This window comes from Peromyscus californicus, unplaced genomic scaffold (assembly GCF_007827085.1).
Source record: "Peromyscus californicus insignis strain IS unplaced genomic scaffold, ASM782708v3 Scaffold_6__1_contigs__length_162567912, whole genome shotgun sequence".
NCBI classification, from domain to species: domain Eukaryota; kingdom Metazoa; phylum Chordata; class Mammalia; order Rodentia; family Cricetidae; genus Peromyscus; species Peromyscus californicus.
In genome coordinates, this window is record NW_026294584.1 from 27,172,346 (window position 1) to 27,199,093 (window position 26,748).

Consider the following 26,748-nt stretch of genomic DNA (forward strand, 5'->3'; position numbering starts at 1 on the left):
GGGCCCCCGGCTCAGCTGCTGCGGTTGTGGTCCGGCCCCTCCCCCGCCCCGCTCGGCCGCTCTCAGGCCGGCGCTCCGCCCCGCACCGGGACCGGGGACGCCGTGACCCCGTCCTGCGGCCCGCCCGCGCCCGAGCATCCCGAGACGGCGCTGCGCTCCGCGTGCGGGTGAGCGACCCTGACCCTGGGGGCCCACGTCCCCTGCCCGAGCGGCGAGGGAGGCCGCGGCGCGCCGGGTGCGGGGCTGTCACCGCGGGCCCTGGCCTCCCGCCGGGCTCGGCTGGGGCGGCGCCGGGGCCCTTGATCTGGGCGGCCCAGTGGCTCTGGGGTTGTCCCGTTCTAGCTGCAAGGTACCTCGGAGGTGGATAATCTTCCAGGGGTTTTGCTTGTGTCGCCCTTTAAAAGGCGCTAGTTCCTTTCCCTCTCCAGCCCTTCGGAGCTGACCCCGCGTCTGGTGACACATCTCAGTTGGATGCATTGGCTGTATGTCTCTTTTTCCCCCTGTTTCCAGACCGTGTTGAGTTCACAAGACCGCGACATAAACATTGAGGCCAGGGAGGAGGCGAAGGGGATCTTGCACTCCTTTTAAAAACCTCAAGTAAGTCTCCAAAATAACACTGGTTACACTTGTCAGTACCTACTCAAGAGAAGCCAGACACGAAGCCTAGGATTCAAGTAACTGCTTAAATCTGGTGCGTGCCCAAACCTGCCTTCAGCAGAATGTGTCAAGATTGTTGTGGATCTGGATACAACAGCCGGCTAAGACCAGAGCCATTTAGCTCAGTCGTCAGCCTTTTGCCATGAGGGCTCCCTTCGGTGGGACACAGTTTCGACCCCCTGTTGTCTAAGAGAGCTAAAAGGGTATACCCCATGCCTACCGCTGAGGCCAGCTCATCCCAAAGCTCCCAGTGTTCTGCATAGCTTCCAAGGTCACAGTGTGTGGGAACATTGATGATTAAAATTCATTCCTGTGCACCTGTGGCTGGCAAGCGTTGCTTTGGCTCTAATTTGCTGTCATTGAGCCAAGTTAAGATCCTGCTTGTTTGGAAGTCACAGTCATTAATATATTTGAGCTTAGGCAGACAATGAGTACATAGAACTTTTGAAAGTATTTTTATTCATACTTTTATTCTTTCACTCTTGTATACTACTCAAGGTTTTTTTAATTTAATATTGCTGTCTATACTGTGAGTGAATTCAAAGAATAGAGTAAAATTTTGAAAAGCAAAATTTCCTTCTATGGGGTGACTTGAATTATTTAGTGTTAGTTTTATTTATTAAATAAAATAATTTAAAAGTAGTATCTAATGATTGCCTAGTGCTATTTAGAAAGTGATAAATGATATATGATTAACCATAGGAAGAAAAGGAATTTCACCATTTAAAAAATTTATTTTCTGTTTTTATTAATTTTTTCTCAGAATACCAGCATGTTGTGTTATGTGATTTTTCGTGTTCCTTTCCGTCATGAAATTGTAGGGCTTTATTGTATTACATGACCTATCTGGAGGGCTTATTTCTGTATGACTGCTAGCACTACTTATTCTTACCTGGATTGTGAGCATCTGTTATTTAAACTGTTACCCTAAAAATTTGACGATAATATACTCAATTGTCCTACATTGTATAGTAAATTATGTTTAATATTTCTGAATATTTGCTTCCTAATTTTTAACTACCAGACTGTTACAGAAAACTATTCATGGCTTAAAAAAACTTCTGATTGAGAGGTTTTCTTCTTGTTGTAAATATTTGTTACAGTTGTTTGAAGCAAGAATTCTAAGTTTAGAACTCAAAGAAGTATTTTAAAATGAGTGAAATGTCACTTTGAAATTAGCTGGTGATATGCATATCTGTTGTAATAAGCCAACAATCAGTTTGACCTGTAGTGCTAACTGGTTTCTAGTTAAAACGTGGTTTTGTTTTTTTTTTCTACAAAAACTAAGAGCACATATCTCTTCTGAGAACACTAAGAAGGTCTAAAGTCTATCTTCACTGTAAACTTTTGCCAAATGTTACTCACCATTTTGAACCCTATTCTCATCACTAGGCTTTAATTTCATAGTGCTTTGTTAGAAAAGCACTTCCGGGTCCTAGCAAATGGCTCCCTCATGTCAGACATTATTTTGATTGAATATAATTTTAATCTTACAAGTAATTTGCACTTACCTAGCCCTGTAAATATCCCATGAGATTACTTTGCCCCTGGAATTTACTGTCAGCTTTTTGTTTTTCATTAGACATGGGAAAGTCTCTTTCTCATTTGCCTTTGCATTCAAATAAAGAAGATGGTTATGATGGGGTCACCTCGACAGACAACATGAGGAACGGGTTGGTGAGCAGCGAAGTCCAGAATGAAGATGGAAGAAATGGAGATGTCTCTCAGTTTCCGTATGTGGAATTTACTGGAAGAGACAGCGTCACTTGTCCCACTTGCCAAGGAACAGGAAGAATTCCTAGGGGTATGTGTTACTGCATGGATAGTCCTCTTAAAAAAGGATTCCAGACATTTGCTCAAGTATTGTAAAACCTGGAGTCTTAAGCAATCCTATTTTCAATGATTCAGAGTTAAAACTTACCAATTTTGTTTAGTCAAAAAGACACAAAAGTGCTGGACGATGGTGGCGCACGCCTTTAATCCCAGCACTGGGAGGCAGAGCCAGGGAGATCTCTGTGAGTTCAAGGCCAGCCTGGTCTACAGAGTGAGATCCAGGACAGGCACCAAAACTACACAGAGAAAAACAACAACAAAAGACACAAAAGCAAGCAATTAGTAGTGTTCCTAAAGCAGTGATAGACATGACTTGAGCACACCTGGTATTTTTCATGCTTGTCTGCTATAGTAGCCAATATGCACTGAGGATTTTAATCCTTTTTGACATCATTAGAAGCCATATCACAGTCGTTTTGCCATCTTGGATGTTAGTAGTTACATGATTCAGTAACTCCTTATCCAAACAATAAGTTGTTTATATCCCAATTAGATATTTCTAAAAGGAAATCCATGGTGTATGAAGAAGAGCCAAGTAAGGGAAAAAATGAGCTTGTGATTTGTCATGGGGAACACAGAAGGAAATAGTCCTCTCCCTCTTATTTGTAGGGTACTTGAGTTGCACTGATAGAAAAGAAAAATAATAGAGTGTGTTGTGATGTTCTTCTCTATGTGTAAAAAGTCAGTAGGTGACCCTGGAGAGACCCTAAAGAAGGACAAAGTGACGGCATAAGGAATTCCAGAGTCTCTGAAAAGTGCCTTGCATTAACTGGGGTTTATTGCATAGGCTACTGAATGGTGGTTTTATCTTTCTGGAGACAGTAGCTGCTTGAGAATGAAAGAAGTATTGTGGTTGAAGAAATTAATACCCAGTGTGATAGGGTAGGAATACTATTTCTGTCTATCTAGCTATGCTTTTGAGGTACGGCCAGTAGGCTTTTTGGTAGTTTGGGTGTGGATTATGGAAAGTAGATAATCAAGGATCATCCCAAAGTTTTTTTTTTCTACTCAACAATTTAAAGAATGAAGTAACTGTTTATTAAAATAGGCATAAAAGTAATTTGAGTGTGCATGTCAGAAGTGAGATAAGGAGCTCAGTTTCAGATATGTTTGGGGAGGTGGGTTTGACATCAAAGTGAGTTTTTATTAGACAGGTAGTTACAAGGGTCTGAAACTGAAGAGCGTATCTTAGCTGGTGTCATCGATACATGATGAAACTTCAAATGGAACTTGATAGGAACACTTTGCTTAGCAATTTGGATAAAGAAAAAGGAAGAGACTTTGGCATGAGCTCAGGGACAATGCAACATTTGAAGACAGCAAGAGAAAGAGCGGACGGGGAGGAGATCTCTGTCTTTGGTGTCCTAGAAGAAAGTAGAGAAAATGCACTGAGAAGAAAGAGAGCCACTGTTAATGCTGGTGACAGATGAAATTGTGTGGGGACTGAGGGCTTCCCATTGGTTTTGTGATGTGGAGGCCACTGGGGATTTTTAACAGAGTAGTTGCAACATCATGTGTAGACAATGTCAGAGCAAAACCAATTTTTTCTTGAATTGATATACCCTAATGTGGGGCAGTAGGGTGACATCTTATATAAAGAAATAGGCTTTGTGAGTTTTGCTGTAGAATAGGAGGGAAGAGAGGTGGTAGCTGGGAGGTTGTAAGGTCAGGAGAGCGATCTCTTTTAAGATGGAGTGAATGCTAGATGTGTGCATGCTGATAAAAGTGGTTCATAGAGGACATACTGGTAACACAGGAGGTGGGATAGTTAGTGGAATAATGTCCTTGAGAGATGATACCTAGTGCAGAAAGATGACCCTGTAGAGGGTATAGGGAGCTTCTCAAGAAGGACCATAGAAGCAGGTAGGTGAGTAGATATTGTTCAATCAAACTCTTGAGGCAGAGAGTCTGTGAAATGAAGGGATTATTTAGCTGTTACAGACATTAGCCAAAGGCAAAAGAGCTGGGCCTATGACAGATTCTCTAAGTCACCAGCAGCATGGCCAAATAGCACTTGAAAAAATGTCCACTGGACCTAAGGGACCAAAATATTCCATAATGAAATTCTGGGAGAAAAACTATAAATTATTTACATGAACTATTTTGGGTCTAGAAAGGATGCCAGGATAACAGAAGCCCATGGAAAGCAGGAGAGTAAAGAAAGAGAAAATTTTGCAGTCTGGTTGGTTGGTTCCAAAACCAGAGTGCAGTGTTGTAGATATAACCAACTGTCTTATTAAATAAGAAACACAGAGCCGATTCAGAGAAGAAAGCCAAGAGATCAGAGCTAAGAGCCTCACCCTTCCTGATTCAGCGATCCTCTTCAGCCAAGAGAGCTCTCCGAAAGGGGCCCACTTCCTGTGTGTATGTCTTTATAGTCTTTCTGTTCTGCCTTCTCATTGGTTGTAAACCCAAACATGTGACTGCCTCGTCACTGCCTGAATGTACCGCCCTCCAGGTCCTTAAAGGCGTGCGCCACCGCCGACAGGCACTTGCTATGACTCTAATAGCTCTGACCCCCAGACAACTTTATTTATTAACATACAATTAAAATCACATTTCAGTACAAGTAAAATACCACCACACAGTGTGGTCTGGTGGCTTCCTCCTCAACATACAGGAAAGGAATATGGAACATTTGTTCCTTTTTTTTGTTTGATGCTATGAGTTAAATGAACTTATCTCTTATTCCTTCTGTTTTCTGTCCTGTAACTTAATTTAGGACAACTGAAAAGTCTTCGAAAGTACATTGTTAGGTACATTCTCTCCCTATACATTATGGACCAAGAATGAGGATAAAGGAGGTTATGCCAAGAGTTTGAAGAGAGTTGAGTTTTGAAATTGTGGTTTTAGAGAGTGGTAACTAAGGAAATATGGTGTAATTGTCTCTTCAGGGATCACTTGAAATTAGTGATTGCAAATGAGAACAGTGAGCTCCTGAAAGCTTGAGATTTAGAATAGCGATAGCATGGTTGAGGATCCAGGAAAAGGGCAGCAGCAATGTGTTTCTTCCGCCCTCCGTCCATGTAGTCTGAATGGAAAACAAGGGAGTTGGAGGAAGCTGGGCTCAGTGCAGATCTCCTGAAAGCCAGGACTTTTCAGTTCTGTTTTGTTTTGAATTTTGTTTTTTTAACCAGTGGATCAAAGAGTAGTAGAGCCCTCATTATTTATATTTCTTTAGACATAATTAACTTTTGGTTAATTAGGCATTATGAAAAAATGTAGTATCTTCTCTGTAATACAACCTTTGGATAATTTTAGAAGATATAAATTTTAGAAGATATAAAGAACAGCTTACTAAGAAATAAAGAGAGAAGTATTCTGGTCTTTTGAAGCAGATTTTGCTAGAACACCACTGTGTTTTTAGTTATTGGTGTTAATGAATTTTTAATGTGCATCTTTCACTTTTAGGGCAAGAAAACCAACTGGTGGCATTGATCCCATACAGTGATCAGCGGTTACGGCCAAGAAGAACGTAAGTGATTATAAGATTTCTGCTTTTGTGGTTGTTTGTATATTTTTACTTTCAAACTTTGTATAAGTAATTACACTAGTTAAGACATTTGAGAAGAAAAATGTATCTAGTTGTTAAGTTATACCATCATATGCCCTGTGTCTTTAAACAAAAAAATTACTGACTAGGGTAAGGATGTGAAAACTTCATGGCACCTGATATCTTGAGAAACCTATTTATTAAGAGTTCTAAAATAGTGGCAGTACCATGCATGTGTATGCAGGCCATTTTCATCAGGCAAAGGAGGTTCTGTGTTCTCACTGACTCCAGAGTGATAATGACTGCCCAAAGCATAATGAGCACAGAGACCTGAGCATGCTTAGCAGACGCGTGGGCATTTGAAGAGAAGCCAAGGGAGTCTCCAACGATCCTAAGAGTCCTTATGTAGAAGGCAAATGCTCCACCCCTAAAGAACACGCCTACACTCAACAATGCTGGCAAGTATTTTTGAGAATAACTTGTTACAGTGAGAAGAACAGAGATTGCAGAAAACCCACAGTGGCCTTGAGAAGGTCAGAAGGGGCTGAGTACTCATGTGGGCCAAGCCAACCTTGGCCCATCCCATTATTCAATATGGAACATGAAGAACATGTACTCAACAAAATGCTGAAAATTGAAACACCAAAAAAGCAGTTGGAAACTTTTAAATATATGTAAAATTTAAACAATAGAAGGCATAACAATAGCTTAAGTCAGACATTGAAAAGTTCAGAAATAACTGAATAGGAGAATGTGAAAAGAGAACCAACAGATCCATTAAAATATCTAGAAACATACTTTTTCTATAAAATTGGAAGTACACAGTACAAATATGATTCCCTGAAAAAATGTGAGAGAAATTAAATCAACATGAGGTATGTAATCATACAGACTGTCTTAGTGTTCTGTTGCTATGAAGAGATACCATCATCATGGTAACTCTTATGAAAGAAAGCATTTAATTGAGGCTTGTTTATAGTTTCAGATATTTAGTCCATTGTCATCATAACAGGGAGCATGGCATAACAGGCCAAGCAGGCAGGCATGGTGCTGGAGAAGTAGCTGAGAATTCTACATCCAGATCCATAGACAGCAGGAAGAGAGATAATGGGCCTGGCTTAAACTTTTGAAACTTCAAAACCCATCTCTAGAGATACACTTCCTTCAACAAGACCACAGCTACTCCAAGGCCACACCTCTTAATCTTTCTTAGTAGTGCCACTCCCTGATAATTAAGCATTCAAATACATGCATATATGGGGGCCTTCTTATTCAAACCACCATACATACTGTCTTAGGGTTTCAATTGCTGTGAAGAGACACCATGACCACGACAACTCTTATAAAGAAAAAACATTTAATTGGGGTGACTTGCATTTTCAGAGGTTTAGTCCATTATCATTATGGTGCAACATGATAGCCTGCAAGTAGACATGGTGCTGGAGAGAGAGCTGAGATACATCTTGACCTGCAGATATCAGGAAGTAGTGGGTATGGCTTAAGCATATATGAGACCTCAAAGCCTGCCTCCACAGTGACACACTTTCTCCAACAGGACCACACCTACTCCAACAAAGCCACACGTCATAACAGTGCCACTCCCTATGAGCTTATGAGAGCCAATTACATTCAAACTACCACATATACATAATAAAAAATCTTTGAGAAAATAAGGAAAACAATGTGTATGCAACCTCATAGAAGCAAATAAGAGGTATGAGATTAATTATTAAATGTTTGCTTGAGGGACACATGGCTAGAATAGAAGAAGGTCTCATTGTATGTACTAGAAAGAGACACCCTCAACCTGAGAGATATTCTACTTAAAATCATGGACTTTAGAGATTTAAAGAAGAAAAGCCCTTTGACCATTCGGGCAAGAGGCTTAGTTAATGAATAAAGGATAGAAGATAGATTGGCCAACTACCTCTTGGCCACAATGCTTTAAATAAGCTGTTGAATAAAAAGAGTTGGTCCGAACTTATAATCACAGAGTGGGAAACCTTTCAGTAGCTATGATTTACAATCCATTAGTAATGAAAAACCATATTGGACTTAGTATAGATAAACTTCCCCTGGTTAAAAATAAAACCTTGCCAAGCAGTGGTGGCACACACCTTTAATCCCAGCACTTGGGAAGCAGAGGCAGGCGGATCTCTGTGAGTTCAAGGCCAGCCTGGTCTACAGATCCAGGACAGGCACCAAAACTACACACAGAAAACCTGTTTCAAAAAATTAAAAAAAAAAAAAATTAAAAAAAGAAAAGAAAACCTTAGTTGAAATCAGAATACAAATGATAAACCAAGAAGTAATGTCTGCAAATCATGTCATGTAGAAGACTGGTCCCCTTCTGTACAGAACATCAAAATTTGAAAAGAAAAAAGACAGCTACACAAAGGGGGATAAAAATAGAAGCTGTGGAAAGTACCTCACACACACACACACACAAAAAAAATATGAATGACCTTTAAATGAAGGAAAATATATTCCATCTTGTTCCTTAAAGAAATGCAAATTCAGTACACAGAGATATCATTTTTATCAGATTGGCAAAAGCCCAGAATTTTGTCAACATGCTTTGTTGGCACCACTGAGTGAAAACAAGCATTCTCATGTCTTACTAGTTGAATAAGCATTTTGTATTTTTTGGCAAAACTGCATAACCATTCTTTGGTGCAGAAATTCCACTTTTGAAAAATTTATACTGAAGATACTTGTCAAATATAGTAAGAGCATGATGACATACCCCTGTAATCCAGTACCAGGAAATATAAGCAGGAAGATCAGAAGTTCAAGGCTATCCTCAGCAATCTACCAAGTTCAAGGTCTCTCTGGGATATGTCTCTCTGAGCTATGTAAGACCCTGTCTCAAATAACACAAAGCAAATAAATTTGTGTGCATGTGTGTTTGTGTGTGTGTATATGTATATGTGTGTGTATACACAAGTTATTGAAAATAAAATCTAATAAAGTATAGGAAATCCAACAAGGTTAAGATGTTTGATCACAATGATTTTTAAATTTCTTTTGTGCCTATGATGTGTTGTGCCTATGGATATATTGTAGGCATGACAAATATGAGTTTATTGTTTACTTGTGGATCGTTATTACTGAAACTGAAAAAAATTCCACAACGAATGAGTAGGAATTGGTTGGTTTGCTCCACACAGCAGCATGAACTCAGTGGTGGTAGTTTAGTGAAATTTTGTTCATTTGCTTTATTTCTTTTTATTAAGCCATTTTTCTATTTCTCAGGAAGCCAAAGTACCTAGAAAATTCATTAGGAAGTTTTTAACAGCTGTTATAAGGTGTATGCAGTGAACTTGATGGAGGCATAGGAAGTTTGGGGGAAGAGAGAGTGACGATGGGTCACAAGGAAGGTGAAAGGAATATAGGACTGAGAATGAAATTGGCTCCTAGTAGAGCACATTATAGTGAAGTGCCCAAGAAATCTGAAACTATAGTTTTGAGTGTAACCCTGAAGGAAAATACACGTTTCAGAGGAGTTAAATGGATAGAAAAACATGTGAGTTATTTATCTTTTTTCTCTTGTACATGCCTAGTATTTCCACTTAGGTAAATGAAACAGGATAACATCTTCACTGCTCGGTCGATCAATGTAAACAGTACTTTTAGAACTAAGTACATGAGTACTTTGGGAGGGAGTCTGAAAGGACTGGAGATAATGAGGATAAGGAGCCATGTGTTTACATCAGGCAATAAGCTTTGCAGGTTTATTCATGTCAGGTAGTAAGACTCCAGTTCAAACCCTGCTTCCATGAATCCAGATGGAGGCCTGGATTCTGAATTTGTGAAGGGCCCTAAACTTGTTCTCATGTAAAACCTGGATTGAAAATCAGTTCAGTAAATAATTCATTATAAGGCTGAAATCTCATTATCTAAAAATGGCAGTTCATCTTCTAAGGAGATTATTTTAACACTTAGAAGTACCGACATTAGCTAATAGTTTTAGAGTGAAAATTTGGCAAAGTTAAACGTGTCTTCTTGCTGCAATGAGATGTGGCAAAAGAATTCAAATGAAAACAGCTTCCTTTCATGTTGCTCTATTGAATTCTGGATAGCATGTATGTAAGCACTCTCTTTTTTTCCAGAAAGCTGTATGTGATGGCATCTGTGTCTGTCTGCCTGCTCCTCTCTGGATTGGCTGTGTTTTTCCTTTTCCCGCGATCTATTGACGTGAAGTATATTGGCGTAAAATCAGCCTATGTCAGTTACGATTTTCAAAAGCGAACCATATATTTAAATATCACAGTAAGTACCCACTTTCGCTGCAGGCCTTGACTCCATCGTTTGTGTTGTATAGCCACCCATGTACTCTGCTCAGAGAATGCTTGCTGCTGACCCCTTGTTGCTGTATTTTCCATGAAGCTTTGGGGTTTTTTTAATTAATTAATTAATTAATTTTACATCCCAACCTCAGTCTCCCACCCTCTTCCAGTTAATATCTATGAGTGAGTGAGTATACACCATGATTGTCTTTCTGGGCCTGGGTAACCTCACTCAGGATGATTATTTTCTAGTTCCATCTATTTACTTTCAAATTTCCTGATGTCATTGTTTTAACCGCTGAGTAATACTCCATTGTGTAAATGTACCACATTTCTTTAGCCATTCTTCGGATGATAAACATCTAGGTTGTTTTCAGTTTCTGGCTATTACAAATAAAGCCACTATGAACATAGTTGAGTAAGTATCCTTGTGGTATGATTGAGTATCCTTTATGTATATGCACAAGAGTTGTATCACTGGGTGTTAGTTATTTGGCGGTGCTCTTACCCTGCGAGGAAATGTCACAAAACACGACAGACTCCACTAACAAGAGTTTTATTAAGATAAGAGAGACAGACAAGTGTGCTCAGGCCTGCGGAAGAGACATTAGCATAGAGAAGAAGGAAGCCGGGAATATGGCGCCGGCTTATAAAGGCTGGGTGGCGTGTACACAGGTCCATGTGGCTGCTCCACGCATGCGGCGTAGATAACATGGTTGCGTTACATGCTCTTACGCAACCATGCAAAGCCACAGGGTCCTTGTCACACGAGATGCCTTGGCCTGGAAATGGCTATTTTGACCCGGAACTGGCTAGGCGGAAGTGTCTAGGTCCGCCGGACATGCCCAACCGTGGGGGCGTGTTGTGAATTTATCACTGGGTCTTGAGGTAGATTGATTCCCAATTTTCTGAGAAACCACTATATTGGTTTCCAAAGTGGCTATACGGGTTTGCACTCTCACCAGCAATGGAGGAATGTTTCTCTTGCTCCATATTCTCTCCAGCATAAGCTGTCATTTGTGCTTTTGATCTTAGTCGTTCTGACAGGTATATGATGGGATCTCAGAGTCGTTTTGATTTGCATTTCCCTGATACCTAAGGATGATGAATGTTTCTTTAAGTGTTTCTCTGCCATTTGAACTTCTTTGTTGAGAATTCTCAGTTTAGGTCAGTACACCGTTTTTTAATTGGATGTCTAGTTTCTTGAGTTCTTTATGTATTTTGAAGATCAGCCCTCTGTCAGATATGGGATTGGTGAAGATCTTTTCCCATTCTGTACGCTGCCATTTTGTCCTATTGACAGTGTCCTTTGCCTTACAGAAGCTTTTCAGTTTCAGGAGGTTCCATTTATTAATTGTCGATCTCAGTGTCTGTGCTACTTCTGTTCTATTCAGGAAGTTGTCTCCTGTGCCAATGTGTTCAAGGCTCTTCCCACTTTCTCTTCTATCAGGTTCAGTGTAACTGGATTTATGTTGAGGTCTTTCATCTACTTGGACTTGAGTTTTGTGCAGGGTGATAGTTATAAATCTATTTGCAGTCTTCTACATGTTGACATCCAGTTATACCAACAGCATTTGTTGAAGATGCTTTCTTTTCTCCATTGTATTGTTTTGACTTTTTTGTCCAAAATCAAGGTGTATTGATTCATGTCTTAGTCTTTGATTTGGTTCCATTGATCCCTATGGTGATATTTTATTTGTATTAAAATGTTATTTGTATGTTAATAAATAAAGTTGCCCGGGGGTCAGAGCTATTAGCAAGCCATAGGAAAGCAGGGCAGTGGTAGCGTGCGCTTGTAATTCCAGCACTTGGTAGGCAGAGTTGGGTAAGTCTCTGTGTGTTCAGGGATACAGCCATTATTGGATACACATGCCTTTAATCTTAATACCAATCATGGAAAACCTGGAGGCCTATACAGACAGGCCGTGAGGAGGCGGTCATGTGGTTGGGTTTACAACCAATGAGAAGGCAGGACAGGAACTCTATATAAAGACTTTAACACAGGGGTAGCTCTGGTTCGGAGAGGTAGGACCACTGCAGGAGGAAGGGTAAGGTTTTAGCTCTTAGCTCTGACCTCTTGGCTTTCTTCTTTGCATTGGTTCTGTGTTTCTTATTTAATAAGAAGGTTGGATACATCTACAGATCCCTCTGTCTATTATGCCAGTACCATGCCTTTTTTTTTTTTTTTTTTTTTTTAATTACTATAGCTCTGTAGTGGAGCTTGAGATCAGGGATGGTGATATCTTCAGCAGTTCTTTTATTGTACAGGATAATTTTGTTTATCTGGGTTTTGTTTTGTTCTGGGTTTTTTGTTTTCCATATGAAGTTGAATATTGTTTTTTCAGGGTCTATAAAGAATTGTGTTGGGATTTTAATGGGGATTGCATTGAATCTTTCGATTGCTTTTGGTGGTCATTTTTACTATATTAATCCTACGGATCCATGATCATGGGAGATCTTTCCATCTTCTGATATTCTCTAATTTCTTTCTTCAAAGACTTGAAGTTCTTGTCATACAGATATGTCACTTGCTTGGTTAGAGTTATACCAAGATATTTTATATTGCCTGTAGCTATTGTGAAAGGGTATTGTTTCCCTGATTTCTTTCTCAGCCTTTTTATCATTTGTATATAAGAGGACAACTGATTTTTTGGAGTTAATCTTGTATCTAGCCACATTACTGAAGGTGCTTATCAGCTGTAGGAGTTTCCTGGTAGAATTTTTGGAATCACTTATGTATACTATCATGTCATCTGCAAAAAATAGCAATATTTTGACTTCTTTTATAATTTTTATCCCCTTAATCTTTTTTTTTTTTAAGATTTATTTATTTATTTTGTATACAGTGTTCTGCCTGCACACATCCCTGCAGGCCAGAAGAGGGCACCAGATCTCATGGCAGATGGTTGTGAGCCACCTTGTGGTTGCTGGGAATTGAACTCAGGACCTTTGGAGGAGCAGCCAGTGTCCTTAACCTCTGAGCCATCTCTCCAGCCCCCCCCCCCTTAATCTTTTTTTGTTGTTTATTGTTCTAGCTAGAACTTCGAGTTGTATATTGAATAGATATGGAGAGAGTGGACAGCTATGTCTTGTTCTGAATTTTAGTGGAATTGCTTTGAGTTTCTCTCCATTTAATTTTATGTTGGCTGTCAGCTTGCTTTTATTATGCTTTTATTATATTTAGGTATGTTCCTTGTATCCCTGATCCCCGAAAGACTTCTATCATGAAGGGGTGTTGGATTTTTGTCAAAGCCTTTTTCATCTTCTAATGAAAGATGATCATGTGTTTTGTTTTTCCTTTCAGTTTGTTTATATGGTGGATTACAATGACAGGTTTTTGTATGTTGAACCATCCCTGCATCTCTGGGATGAAGCCCACTTGAGCATGGTGGATGATCTTTTTGAGTTCTTGGATTTGGTTCGCCAGTATTTTATTGATTATTTTTGCATCAATGTTCATGAGGGAAATTGGTCTGTAATTCTCTTTCCTTGTTGGGTCTTTGTGTGGTTTGGTTTCAGAGTAACTGTGGCCTCATAAAAAGAATTTGATGATTTTCCTTCTGTTTCTATTTTGTGGAATAATTTGAGGGGAGTACTGTTACTAGCTCTTTGAAACTCTGGTAAAATTCTGCACTGAAACCATCTGGCCCTGGTCTTTTCTTGGTTAGGAGAGTTTTAATGACTGCTTCTATTTCCTTAGGGGTTATAGGTCTGTTTAAGTTGTTTATCTGATTTTGATTTAATTTTGGTATATGGTATCTATCAAGAAATTTGTGATTTCTTTTAGAGTTTCCAGTTTTGTAGAGTACAGGTTTTTGAAATATGACATAATGATTGTCTGGATTTCCTCAGTGTCTGTTGTTATGTCCCCCTTTTTGTTTTTTAGGTAATTTGGATAAGGGTTTGTCTATCTTGTTGATTTTCTCAAAGAACCAACTATTTGTTTCATTGTTTCTTTGTATTGTTCTCTATTTCTATTTTATTGATTTCAGCCCTCAATTTGATTATTTCTGGCTGCCTACTACTTTTGGGTGTGTTTGCTTCTTTTTGTTCTAGAGCTTTGAGGTTTTCTGTGAAATTGCTATATGAAATTTCTAGAAAATCCTTATGAAGGCACTTAGTGCTGTGAACTTTCCTCTTAGCACTGCTGTCATTGTGTCCCATAAGTTTGGGTATGTTATACATTTGTTTTCATTAAATTCTAGAAAGTCTTCAATTTCTCTATTTCTTCCTTGATGCAGTGGTAATTCAGTTAAGATTTGTTCAGTTTCCATGAGTTTTTAGGCTTTTTGTAGTTTGTTGAACTCCAACTTTAATCCATGGTGATCTGATAAGATACAAGGTGTTATTCTAACTTTTTTGTATCTGTTAAGACTTGTTTTGTGACTGAGTATGTGGTCAACTTTGGAGAAGGTTCCATGAGGTGCTGAGAAGAAGGTATATTCTTTGGTGTTTAGGTGAAGCATTTGGTGTTTAGGTGAAGCATTATGTAGATATCTGTTAGGTCCATTTGAATGATAACATCTGTTAGTTCTGATATTTCTCTGGTTAGTTTCTGTCTAGATGACCTGTTTCTTGGTGAGCGTGGGCTGATGAAGTTTTCCACAATTAAAGTGTGGGATTCAGTATGTGATTTTAGCTTTAGTAATGTTTCTTTTATAAATGTGGGTGCCCTTGTATTTGGGGCATAGCTGTTCAGAATTGAGACATCAATTGGTGAATTTTTCTTTTGATGAATATGAAATGCCCTTCTTCATTTCTTTTAGTTAATTCTAGTTTGAAGTCTATTTTGTTAGATATTAAGATTGCTATACCAGCTTGCTTCTTTGGTTCATTTAATTGGAAAAAAGTCTTTTTCCAATCCTTTACTCTGAGATAATGTCTGTCTTTGATGTTGAGGTGTGCTTCTTGTATGCAGCAGAAAGATGGATACTGTTTTCATATCCATTCTGTTAACCTGTGTCTTTTTATTGGCAATTTGAGTCAATTGATGCTAAGAGATATTAATGGCTAGTGACTGTTAATTCCTATTTTGTTGTTGTTGTTGGTGGTGGTGGTGGTGGTTTGTGTGTGTGTTTCTTTTGGTGTGAGATTATCTGTTGCCTGTGTTTTTGTAGGTATAGCTAACTTCTTTGAGTTGGATTTTTCCTCCATTTCTTTAAGGGACTTTTTTTTCATTTTCTTTTTAAGGACTTCTATTATCGTCATAAAGTTATTTTTAAGGTTGTTTCCTTGTGTTTCAGCTGTATTGGAATGTTAAAGTCTAGCTGTCTTAGGATAGCTGGGTTCTGGTGGAAACATATTGTACTTTCTGTTATTGATTGTGTTCTTATACTGGCATTTAGGCATCTAGATTTGGAGTGATTATAGGTCTAGGTGTTGGTTCCTGTGTTTGTCTTTATTGGATGAGTGTTTTGTTCCTTGGTTTCTGTTTCCTTTCTGGTCTTCTGACCTAAGTGGCCAAGGGTTCTGGTGATTGATGAGTCTTCAGGTCCAGTAGGGTGTCTCTGCTGGAGTTTTGGGGGGTCTTGGGTCTCCTGATCATAGTTTTCTTGGGTCTCTAGAGCTGACCTGGCCTCCAATAAAGCCTGAGTCTTCTTCTGGGGTACCTAAGACCAGCCTGGCCTCCAGTATAGTTGCTGGAGCTGTTCTTTCAGATGGTGTGGACTGTATGTAGGCCTATGGCATCTGTTCTTCTACCTGGTGTGGACTGAGTCTGGACCTATGGAGTCTGCTGGAGTTCCGTTCTGGCTTGTGTGGCCTGGGCCTGTTCTGGCTGGTGTGCTCTGTGCCTCAGTGTTGGAAGCCAGCTGGGATTGGGGTTGGGGGTCCAGCCTCTGCAGGGCCAGGGATGAACTAGAATGGTATTGGCCTGGGGAAGGTTGTGGTCGACAGAATGCAGGGAAGGTGGGTCAGGTCCACTGCGAGATGGGTCACTCACCTGTTCTGGTTGGTGTGAATTTGCTTTGTTGATCCTACTACCATTTTTGGTTCTGCCAGTAATGTTAAGTAATAATCTCATGGCATTTGAGTATATTGAGAATCATTTAACATTTGAAGATCTCTTTTGTAGGAAGATCAAATAAACAATTTCTGGCAAAGAAAAAAAATATAGCCAATTTACTTTTCAACATTTGACTCCAGGTAGTTCTTGCCAAGATAGTAATAGTCGATTCAGTAGATGTTATGAATACCATATCTTTGCTTTCTAACCATTTACAAAATAAAAATTCTGCCATGTTTAATAAACCTTTATTTAATTCTGTTTACAAATGAAGTTGAAATGATGACCTGATTCCTTTAAGTTAGAACATGTGAAAATGGCCTATGGGTTTACTACAGATTTATTTTTGAAAAAGCATTATACAGCCACCCAACTTTACAAACTTCACAGGAGGTCTTATATCTACATTTACACAGTAGCATTTGGCTGAGAAAAGCATGGTTTGCTAACCACTGCATTGGAAAGGGGAACGATATAATCACCTGAGCCATCACAGTTATTTATGGCTTCAAGCCCAGTGTATGCTGTGGTCTGTTTGAGAGAGTTCTCTTGAGTATGTCGTTTCCTTTTAAATACCAGTATATTTAAATGAGAGTGTCTTACTGTATTTTAAATACTTATGCAAAGAATACCACAGTTGTAGATGTTTCCTCATAATCAAATTAAGGAAAACTGAACTTTAGGTCAGAAATAGTATTTCTGTTGAGTTGAACATTAGGCTTCACTCGAGGACATTGAAGTAAAAGACTGGTTGATGAGGTTATAGGTCATAAGCTGAAGGTCCTTTCACAGTATCAGAGTTGTATTATTCCTTCCCCTTCAAATGAGGGGTGTGCATTCGTACTTGGGAGTGTTAGTATTGACTGTCAACTTGACAGAATCTAGAAACATATAGTAGACAAGCTTCTGGGTATTGCTGAGAGGGGCTGTCTATGTTAAGAAGTGGAAGTACCCTCCTTAAGTGTGGGCAGGCCCATTTTATTGGGCTGTCCCATGATCTCTGTGATCCCTACTTACAGGATTTCTCTTCAGCATCAGGCAGGCAATTTGCTGAAGAAACTAGTTTAGTGCCCTCTAAATTGATTGACTTCTGACACTGGCCAACTGTAGGTAGCCTTCAGAACTCAGGGTTAGAGATTCAGCCCCAGCAGCCTACTCTCCACTTCAGTTGCCAGTTTCAGGCTCAGACCCTGAAACTTCTGGTAGACTATCAGTTGAGAGTCTCATAACCTGCATTTTAGGTTTGGTTAGTTTGTCTGAACAAACAACTCATAGAACTCAAGGGATCAATATACTTGCATTTATTGGTTCATTAAAAGAGGATATTTTAAGGGCTACAGGTCCATAGACTGTGGTTGATATATTGTGCACCCCAATAAACTTATCTGGGGGGCATAGAACAGAACAGCCACTATAATGAACATAGTTTAGGCAGTGGTAGCACATGCCTTTAATCTTAGCATTCCGGAGGCAGAGATCTCTCTGGATCTCTGTGAGTTCAAAGCTACCCTGGAAACAGCGAGGCAAGGTGACACACACCTTTAATCCCAACACTTGAAATCTCATGTCTTGCTTGGGAAAGACATATGCCTTTAATCCCAGGAAGTTATGGCAGGAAGCAAAAAGGTATATAGGCATGAGGACCAGGAACTAGAAGCTTTTGGCTTGTTAAGCTTTTAGGCTTTTAGCAGCAGTTCAGCTGAGATCCATTTGGATAAGGACACAGAGACTTTCAGTCTGAGGAAACAAGATCAGCTGAGGAATTGGCAAGGTGAAGTTGGATGTGACTTGTTCTGTTTCTCTAATCTTTCAGCATTCACCCCAATACCTAGCTCCGGTTATTTCATTTTTAAGACCATTTAGCAATTTGTCTTATAATAGACAGATGACAAGACAGAGTAAGGGCAGAGACAGTGGCTTCTGTCCCCATGGAATTGGGATGTGCCATACTCCCAGCACATGTTTTATCTGTATAGAGATGGCCTGCGCTCTTTTTCAGCTTTTTTCACCTACATCAGCATGATTGAAGGATAGCCAACTGCAGTTGGACAATAAACATAATCTAATGTAAATGAACTGGGAATTGTCAGCCAGGAACAGTGGCTGAAAGGCAGTATGTACCAGTCAGTGGTACTGCACTAATGAAACACTTAAAATGCTTATTACTAGACTTGAAAACTCATGTAGTACATAATGATTTTGACTCTACTGTGAAGACTTAACTCTCAACAAATTATACATTCAACTGCTAGCAAAGTATATACATCAGCCTACATACAGACCTTTGAATGTATAATCAAGCAATCTCACATGTTTATATATGCAAGATAGACATGTGTGCTGCAGACTTGCTTTGGCAGGAGGGTTCAGGTCCCAAAGAGGATGTGTCGATCTGTGGTTAGGGGGAGGGGAATGAAGAAGGAGACTATCTGTGGGTGAATCATGAAAAAATACTACACCTTTTATTGTACTTAGGATTAAATGGGAGAAAAGGGGCATGTAAGCTGGGATGATGCTTGAAATCCATGAGGATTCAAGTGTTTAATTGAAAAAATACTACACCTTTTATTGTATTTAGGATTAAATGGGAGAAAAGGGGCATGTAAGCTGGGATGATGCTTGAAATCCATGAGGAAGCTAGCCTTGACCTTGACAATAGGCACTAGTCATATGTTAATGAAAGGACCTTAAGTTTCTCTTGCCAGAGATAAGGAGAATGACTGCTTTAGTGAGCAGGAACATTCCTCAAGCCCCAGAGGGAATGGAGACCCTTATCCAAATGCCTGACCCTGGGAAAAAGAACTTCTGGGGAGGAGACATTATACTACAATTTCTTAGTCTTACTATACGGGTTTGTTCCACTCACACACTCCCCAAAGGGAAGGTCCTGATGTCTTACTCTTTTCTCATTACTCAGTACCATTCTGATTTTTCTACATTTGTTAACTGAACTCTTGCCATTAATGGCCTCAGGCTCTGGATCTGAATTGTAGGTTTTTCATCCTTGGGATCAAGTGTATCTAGTAAATCTCTCACTTTCTTGTTCTTGGTGTAATTAGGAAGGCACAATGGAATTCCTGGTTCCACAGTGGCAGGAATTTTTTCCAAAGAATGATTTTGTTTAGAGAGGCTATCGTTGTACACATTTTTATCCTTTGCCAAAGCCCGCACAAAATTTCCCAAAGGGAAAGGCATTAATAGTGAGAATCATTAAAAATGAAAGTAAAAAGGTGCTGGAGAAGTGTGGTCTGCAATGTTGAAATGCTGGCACTTTGTCAAGCAGCAATGGTTGCCATACGGTCCACACCACATGTGCTCATGAATATTTCAGCTGAGATCACACTGCATTTTCCTGCATGAAGGACTTTTTCATTGACTATTTTCCAAAGTAATTTGATGTAATAGTTGTGAATTTAAAACATGTAAACTCAAACTGGCCGTGGTAGCATATGCGTGTTTGTTATACCACTGGAGGGTTAGGACAGAAGGTTGAAAGTAGAAGGCCTATTTGAGCTGCAAACTTAAATCTAACCTTTTTTCTCCGTGTTTTAATCTGGCATAAATCTACAAGCATGTAAGTTAAAATCCCATTTTCATTTAAACAGGCTGATAATGCCACTCATTGGGAAGTATTCTTGCCTGTTGTGCACAAAGATCTGATTTAGTCCCTCTTGCCACACAAAACCAGACTTGGTAAATGCCTATAATAGGAGTACTGTAGAGCTGGAGATAGGAGAAATTCAAGTGAGTTCCAAGTCTGCAGAACTGCATGAGGTCCTATCTGAAAACAGGTGTTTTTCCTTTCAAAACTGGGGGGGGGGGGGGTTTGTTTGGTTGGTGTTTTGTTTTGTTTTGTTTTTAAGCCGACTATGTAGTTGTTAGAGACATCAAACTCCAAAATTTTATTTTCCTCTTAAGGCATATATAGGTGGGGGCAAAGGGGGGTGCAAGCAGGGAGGGGACTTTAATCATGGGTTGTTCAGCCAACAGGGAATGTTGCTATTGGGATTATCTATTCTTGCCTAACTGCAGCGCGGTCACCTGATTTCTGAGAAGAGGTTCTGGTGCTATGGAGACTTAAGCAAGGCCTAGATCTAGGAAAAGAGGAGAGAAGCCCAAATATGGCGGCATGTGTGTCAAGGGTCACTTAGGCTTATGGCTCCCGTCATGTTCTAACATTGACTTTTCCCTATTTTTATGTAATATGTTTTCTGGGTCTGATTATTAAAATTTTGAATTTTGTGTTTCTTATACACATAGATCTCTGTAAATGTTCTTTGACATTTTGTTAATATTTTTCTTTTCCTACTAAATGAGGCATAGTCACAACTGAAGTCATTTGATTTATACTTTTGAGTTCACATTTGTGTGCCTATTTAAAGATAATGTATATTTTCTGCCTCCTTTTTTTACAGAACACACTAAATATAACAAACAATAACTATTACTCCGTTGAAGTTGAAAACATCACTGCTCAAGTTCAGTTTTCAAAAACGGTTATTGGAAAGGCACGCTTAAACAACATAACTAACATTGGCCCACTTGATATGAAGCAGGTAAGCCTCAGGCAGGGACAGGCTGAATGAGTTCAGTGGTTCTTCACCCTGTGTGCTGTAAAATGGAACGAGGTGGGGCATGTCCTCAAAGACTTGGACATGTGTCCCATAGAAGTACAGAGCAAGTTCATCAAAGAAAAGATGTCTAACTCTTGAAAAGTTTTGATTATCTTTAGTGTTTGGATCCTATCCTCCAGTGATATGTTTTCCTTGCTGTTTTCTTGTGTTTGCTTTCAGATTGATTATACGGTACCCACAGTTATTGCTGAGGAAATGAGTTACATGTAGTAAGTGTTGATTTTTAGTAACTTTACCTTTTGTTTTCTTAATAACCTCATCAGTTAAAATGGCCACATTTTTCAATGTTTGCTCTGTTCTCTAAACATGCTTTTCTTCTTTGTACTCTACAGTATAAATAACATGTATATATGTATCCATAAAATTCATCTTTATTTCCAGAATTATATATATATTATATATACATATATTATATATGTATATGTATATCACTTACTTTTAGTTACCATTTAGTTACAGTATAGTAATGGCGTACTGAGATTTCTAATCCATAATAATACTCTTAAGGATTTGTAGTTCTGATGATTTTTTAATTTTGTGTGTGTGTGTGTATATGTGTGTGTGTGTATATATGTGTGTGTGTGTGTGTGAGTGTGTTGCATGTGTGAGAGTAAACACGCTCATGCATGCATTTGTGGAGGCCAGGGTTGAAGTTGAGTGTTTTTCATTATCCGTCTCTACCTTTTTCTCTAAGACGGAGGTCTGTGACTGCAAACCTAGAGCTCGTTTATTTCATGATGCTGGAGGATCAGCAAGCCCCTGATATCCTGTACCCAGCCTCTAGTACCGGGCTTACAAGTGCATCCTGCCATGCCTGGCTTTCAGTCTGAGTGCTTAGTATCCAAACTCAGGTCCTCATGCTCACACAGCAAGCATTTTACCCACTGAGCCATCTCCCCAGCACTTCTTATATATTCTTAATAGTGTCTTTCCAGGCACAGTTACATGGGCCCTCATTCCCAGCTAGGAAGAAGGCTGAGATGGGGAAGATTATTGAGGTCAGCCTACACAACATATGGACATTCCATCTCAAAGGGAAAAAACAAAACAAAACAACAATCAGTATTCAGTGTCTATTAGGTTTAATGGAATTTTTGGTTAATAATATAGTAACATTGCTCTTCCTATTTTAATTTCTTTAACAGCGATTTCTGTACACTGATCTCCATCAAAGTACACAACATAGTACTCATGATGCAGTAAGTATGGCTATGTTTGCAAAAATAGCTCTTGCTAAGACTTTGAGTTTATAAAGTCCTGTAGGCTATGCATCCCCATGAAAGCCATCTCAGTTGGGCCCTCAGTCTTACAAGAGTGCTGTGTAAAATGGAAAGGTTTTCTCACTTCGCTAGCTAGAGTATGATTGCTCAGAGACACAATTAAAAGCCTCCAGGCATTGTGGGAGCTCAGGAAAATGGCAGGGTTAGCACAGAGAGGATGGCCAACAGCCATTCCTTTCTGCTAGATAAGTAAACTTACATCAGCAAGGAGGAATTATGCTTTGGGTTTATAAATTGTGTGTTGTTTATGTACATAAAATATTATTGGTTGTATTTGATATTTTCTCCATTGGCTGACATTTAATTTTCTGTTTTTCTATGATGAGGGAACCATGAGATTCTTTTTTTTTTTTTTCGGTTTTTCGAGACAGGGTTTCTCTGTGTAGCTATGCCCCTTTCCTCGAACTCACAGAGATCCGCCTGCCTCTGCCTCCCCAGTACTGAGATTAAAGGTGTGCGCCACCACCACCCGGCACCATGTGATTCTTTTTAAGCATGTAATAAACTATTTTTCAGTCAAAATAACTATTTTAATTATATTTAAGATATATTTTATAATTATATTTTATAAATATTTTACATATTTATAAAGAAATATATGTGTAATTATATATGTTTATATATGTATTATTTAAGCAGATAATTGGATAGGGTTTGCTCAGTTAGCATTTTTGGATCTGGTGAAGAAATATTCCCTAGAAGTCCCGTGTCTATAATCTTGTTATCACTAATACCAAATTCAAATAATCAATAACTGATAATTATAATTCTCAATAAGTAATTTTAGGACATTAATTAATTTATGAGATATAAATTCATATTAGGCTGATTTTAACCTCATAAATCCCCTTGGTAAAATTTTTAAATATACCTTGCATATTCTTTCCATTGATTTCATTTCTAGGGTAACTGTAACAACGACATACTTTGGACACTCTGAGCAGATATCTCAGGAGAGGTACCAGTATGTCGACTGCGGAAGGAACACCACTTACCAGTTGGCCCAGTCTGAGTATCTCAATGTACTTCAGCCACAACAGTGAACTCTGAAGGAGATGTGATAGAGCAGAGGACACCCCTGAGGCATTTCCAGAACTGTCAGTGAGGAGGCACTGCCTAGAAGGACATCTTGAATTGGGCATGTCTAAAGTTGAAACTAGAACACTGAGGGTTCAGCCAACAGAAGCTGCTCCTTAAGCAGTTACTGGACTCTGGTTCTGTGTCGAGGATTTGCTCGTACCAAGAGCTTTTACTTGATCGTAAGTTAACTGATTGGCTTTCTTCTCATCTTTGTTCCCAAGGTGAAAAAACCGGAGACTTCCTCTAAATACAATAAAGAATTACACAAAAGTCATAGACTTAATCTGTAGCTCTATTGATAATATAGTTCAGTCATGAACGTAATTTGAAAAATAATTCTGAAGATTTTTATATGAAATTACTGAAAGTCTATTATTCATGGAAGACTTTTAAAATCTAACCTGTTTTATAAATTCCCATTCTTATATGATGGTAGTCTTTCGACTATATGATAACTTAGCTATTAGCTAAATGTTTTTAGCCTTTGATTTGTTGAAATTCTACTCATTTGCATGTTTTGTCTTATTTCTAGCTAATGGTTGTATAATATTTACCAACCATAACAGTCTGCACAATTCTGGTCTACACTTTTTAAGAGCCTCTCAGTATGTGCTTCATGTATATAGCTTTGTGAACTTTCTGTGTGGTCCCCAAACACACTCCTTTTTTGTGTACAATATTGTAAATAAACTGCATGGCTTTTATACAGCTTTGATAAAGGTCAAATGAAATGGTACTGATTAAGAAGTAAAGCAAGTTGTTCATAAAGAGTAAAGGAGGACAATGAAATTCAGAAATATATAAAATATCAGTAGATTCCAGCTACTTGTTGGGTCTGACATAAAATAGATATTCAATAAAACATTTTGATGCTTTACTTTTATGTTGCTTTTCATATTAAGAATTATATGGATATTTTCACAATGATTAGATATCATCAATTTTATGAATGCTAAATGGAAGGAAATTATTTTTTACTACAAATTATTCAAGAAATCCTTTCATTGAACACTGGTGGCTACATCAAAATAAAACCTATAGTTTGCTTGTATATCATACTGATTTGATACTTCTAGCAGCTGCATAAGTATTCCTTTTTTACTTTAATTTCATCTAACATTGTTTTCAAGTATGATGGATGTGTTTGCCTTGTGGCTTACATTTTCAGTGTCATATTCCATAAGGTGTTTTTCCTTATTCACTCAGAAAATTCTAAGACCCTTTTAAAATATATAACACTAACCATAGGAGCTAAGTATGATAACAGGTTGATTTTTTTTGTTTGTTTTTTTTCCTCGTGACAGAAATTGGGTTTTCCTTTTCCCATATTCAAGTGCCTACCTTAGTTGCGTGTAGTTGCGTGTAGCCTATTTGTCAGTGTGGCTCTTAAGTATGAAACATAGATTCTAATGACTTAATCTTGTCCCTTAAGCACACTCATATCTCCCTTAGCTTTCATACCATATTCCCCATGTGAGTGAACATTTCAAACATCCATTTTTTTGTATCTTGCATTCCTCAGGCGTTATGAGGTTAGCATCCTTTCTGTCATACCCAGATCATCCTTTGCATCATTCAGTCTCTAATCAAACCAGTCTTCGTTGGAAGTTTTCTTTTGCTGTGCTTGCTGGTCACCTCCCACCCCCCCCCACCCCCCCACCCACCCCCCACCCGTTCATTCTCCTTCAGTCCCCCCGTTCATTCTCCTTCAGTCAGCACACTGGTTGTGCTTACATTTTCCAAATTAAACTCACGTCATTATCTGTATTCTCTCATTTTGACATAACCAATGTCTGTGAGTCAACTGCTTTTCCTTTTTCTAGAAGTGTTTAATCCTATTACTTCAAAATCACTAGTTAGACCTCCAAGCCTTGTGTCTTCTTGACTAGTAACTATGTAGTTTCATGTTTACTCAGTTAGCTTTCATAATTAATGATTTTTCTATGTGTAAAAACAAAATGTAAAGAAATCTTTTAATGATTTCTCTTGTGCTTTTTCCTATTCTTCATGCTTCATTACATGGTGTGCAAAATCATCATTCATTCATTACTTCAAAATCAATCTTTACATATGGCTCATATAATAATTTGTTTCTTCAGTGTGTATTTTAGTCTGGGATAGCACTGTGTAAGTGAGGAAGTTTGTTTTCACCTTCTTCTAGAGTACATGTGTAAGGCCTGAAGAGGCAGGCCAGTGCAGCAAGTGGAAGTGCACAAAGTGAAGCAACTTTGTGCCCAGTGACTCGGTTTCAAAATCTTTAACTCTTTAAATTGAAAATTCGATCGCATCTACACATCTAGGGTTGATGTCTAATTCTGATGATGTTTGAGTCATAAAATAAAAAAAAAAAAAAAAACACCTTGGAATTTAAACCCAAGTAAAAGATAAAAGGAAGAGAGATGTAGATTCCTTGTGACTATTCAAGGAGAATCAAGTAACTCCTGGGTAAGCCAGGGTGGTAACAAGCTGTAAGTTAATAAAACTAAACTAAAACAAACAACAACAACATTTTTAGAGAACCCAAACAGTAGCCATAAAAACATTTGAAAGAATGAATGAGGCTTTAACTTTTCTTAGGTCAGTGCTGAGTCTGGCTTCTGGCATGGAGAAAGGGTAGGTATTAACATATTTTTATGAGTACCTCTATAACTTAGACTGGCATATGATGAAGACAGTACATGCTTTCAGAAGCAAATTCTGTTTTACCCTGATCCAACACTGCCCCGGCCTCACAATATCCTGTACAACACACTGGCTGCTGCTTTCTGTCTGCTTTTCTTATGTGATTTCTCAGCAGGGTACTGAGAGGATTGCTTTAAAATTACAGACTAGTACATACTTACACTGCAGCCAGAACTAGGTTCTCTGTCTCATATTTGTGCCCTATCATTTAAAATATCCATCAGAAAGCCATGGTAACTCGGTTTAATGCAATTAGAAATCAGAAGTGGCCAGCAAAATGATTCAGTGGATAAGGATGATTACCACAAAGCCTGATGACCTGAGTTCAGTTTCTGCATCTCACAGCAGCAGGAGAGAACTGGCTTCTGCAAGTTGTTTTCTGATGTCCATGCACACACAGTACCACATGTATATGCACACATGCACATACACACACACACACGCACAAATGCATGTGAAAAATAGAATAAAAATTCTTGAAGTTAATAGTGATGGGCTAAGATGTTGGTAACTTTGAATTGCTATCTGGAATATTTCTAAAAGTAAACTAAACAATGTAGAATACTTTAGAGCCAATCCTGGAACTTAATTTTTGTGTTAATGTTTAATACTTTTTCAATAATTCCAATAAAAATAAAACTGGCATTTTCAGTGTGAATTATTTATAAATAAGACTATTACATTTGAGATTTGAAATACAGTGTGAAAATATTAGACATGAGATAAATTCCTTGAAATTGCTTGAAAGACCATCTGACTGAGATATTTAATAAAATATAACTTTATTTTGTGTTCA

General features: G+C 38.6%; 1 protein-coding gene across 1 annotated transcript; it reads left to right on the forward strand.

The window, feature by feature from the left end:
- Tmem106b (transmembrane protein 106B) lies at positions 1-26,748 on the forward strand. Its single transcript, XM_052720029.1, has 9 exons — positions 1-167; positions 511-597; positions 2,240-2,461; positions 5,902-5,965; positions 10,096-10,255; positions 20,692-20,832; positions 21,070-21,119; positions 22,056-22,109; positions 23,095-26,748. The coding sequence occupies exons 3-9, from the start codon at positions 2,242-2,244 to the stop codon at positions 23,231-23,233; spliced, it is 828 nt and encodes a 275-aa protein (XP_052575989.1). The 5' UTR covers positions 1-167; positions 511-597; positions 2,240-2,241; the 3' UTR covers positions 23,234-26,748.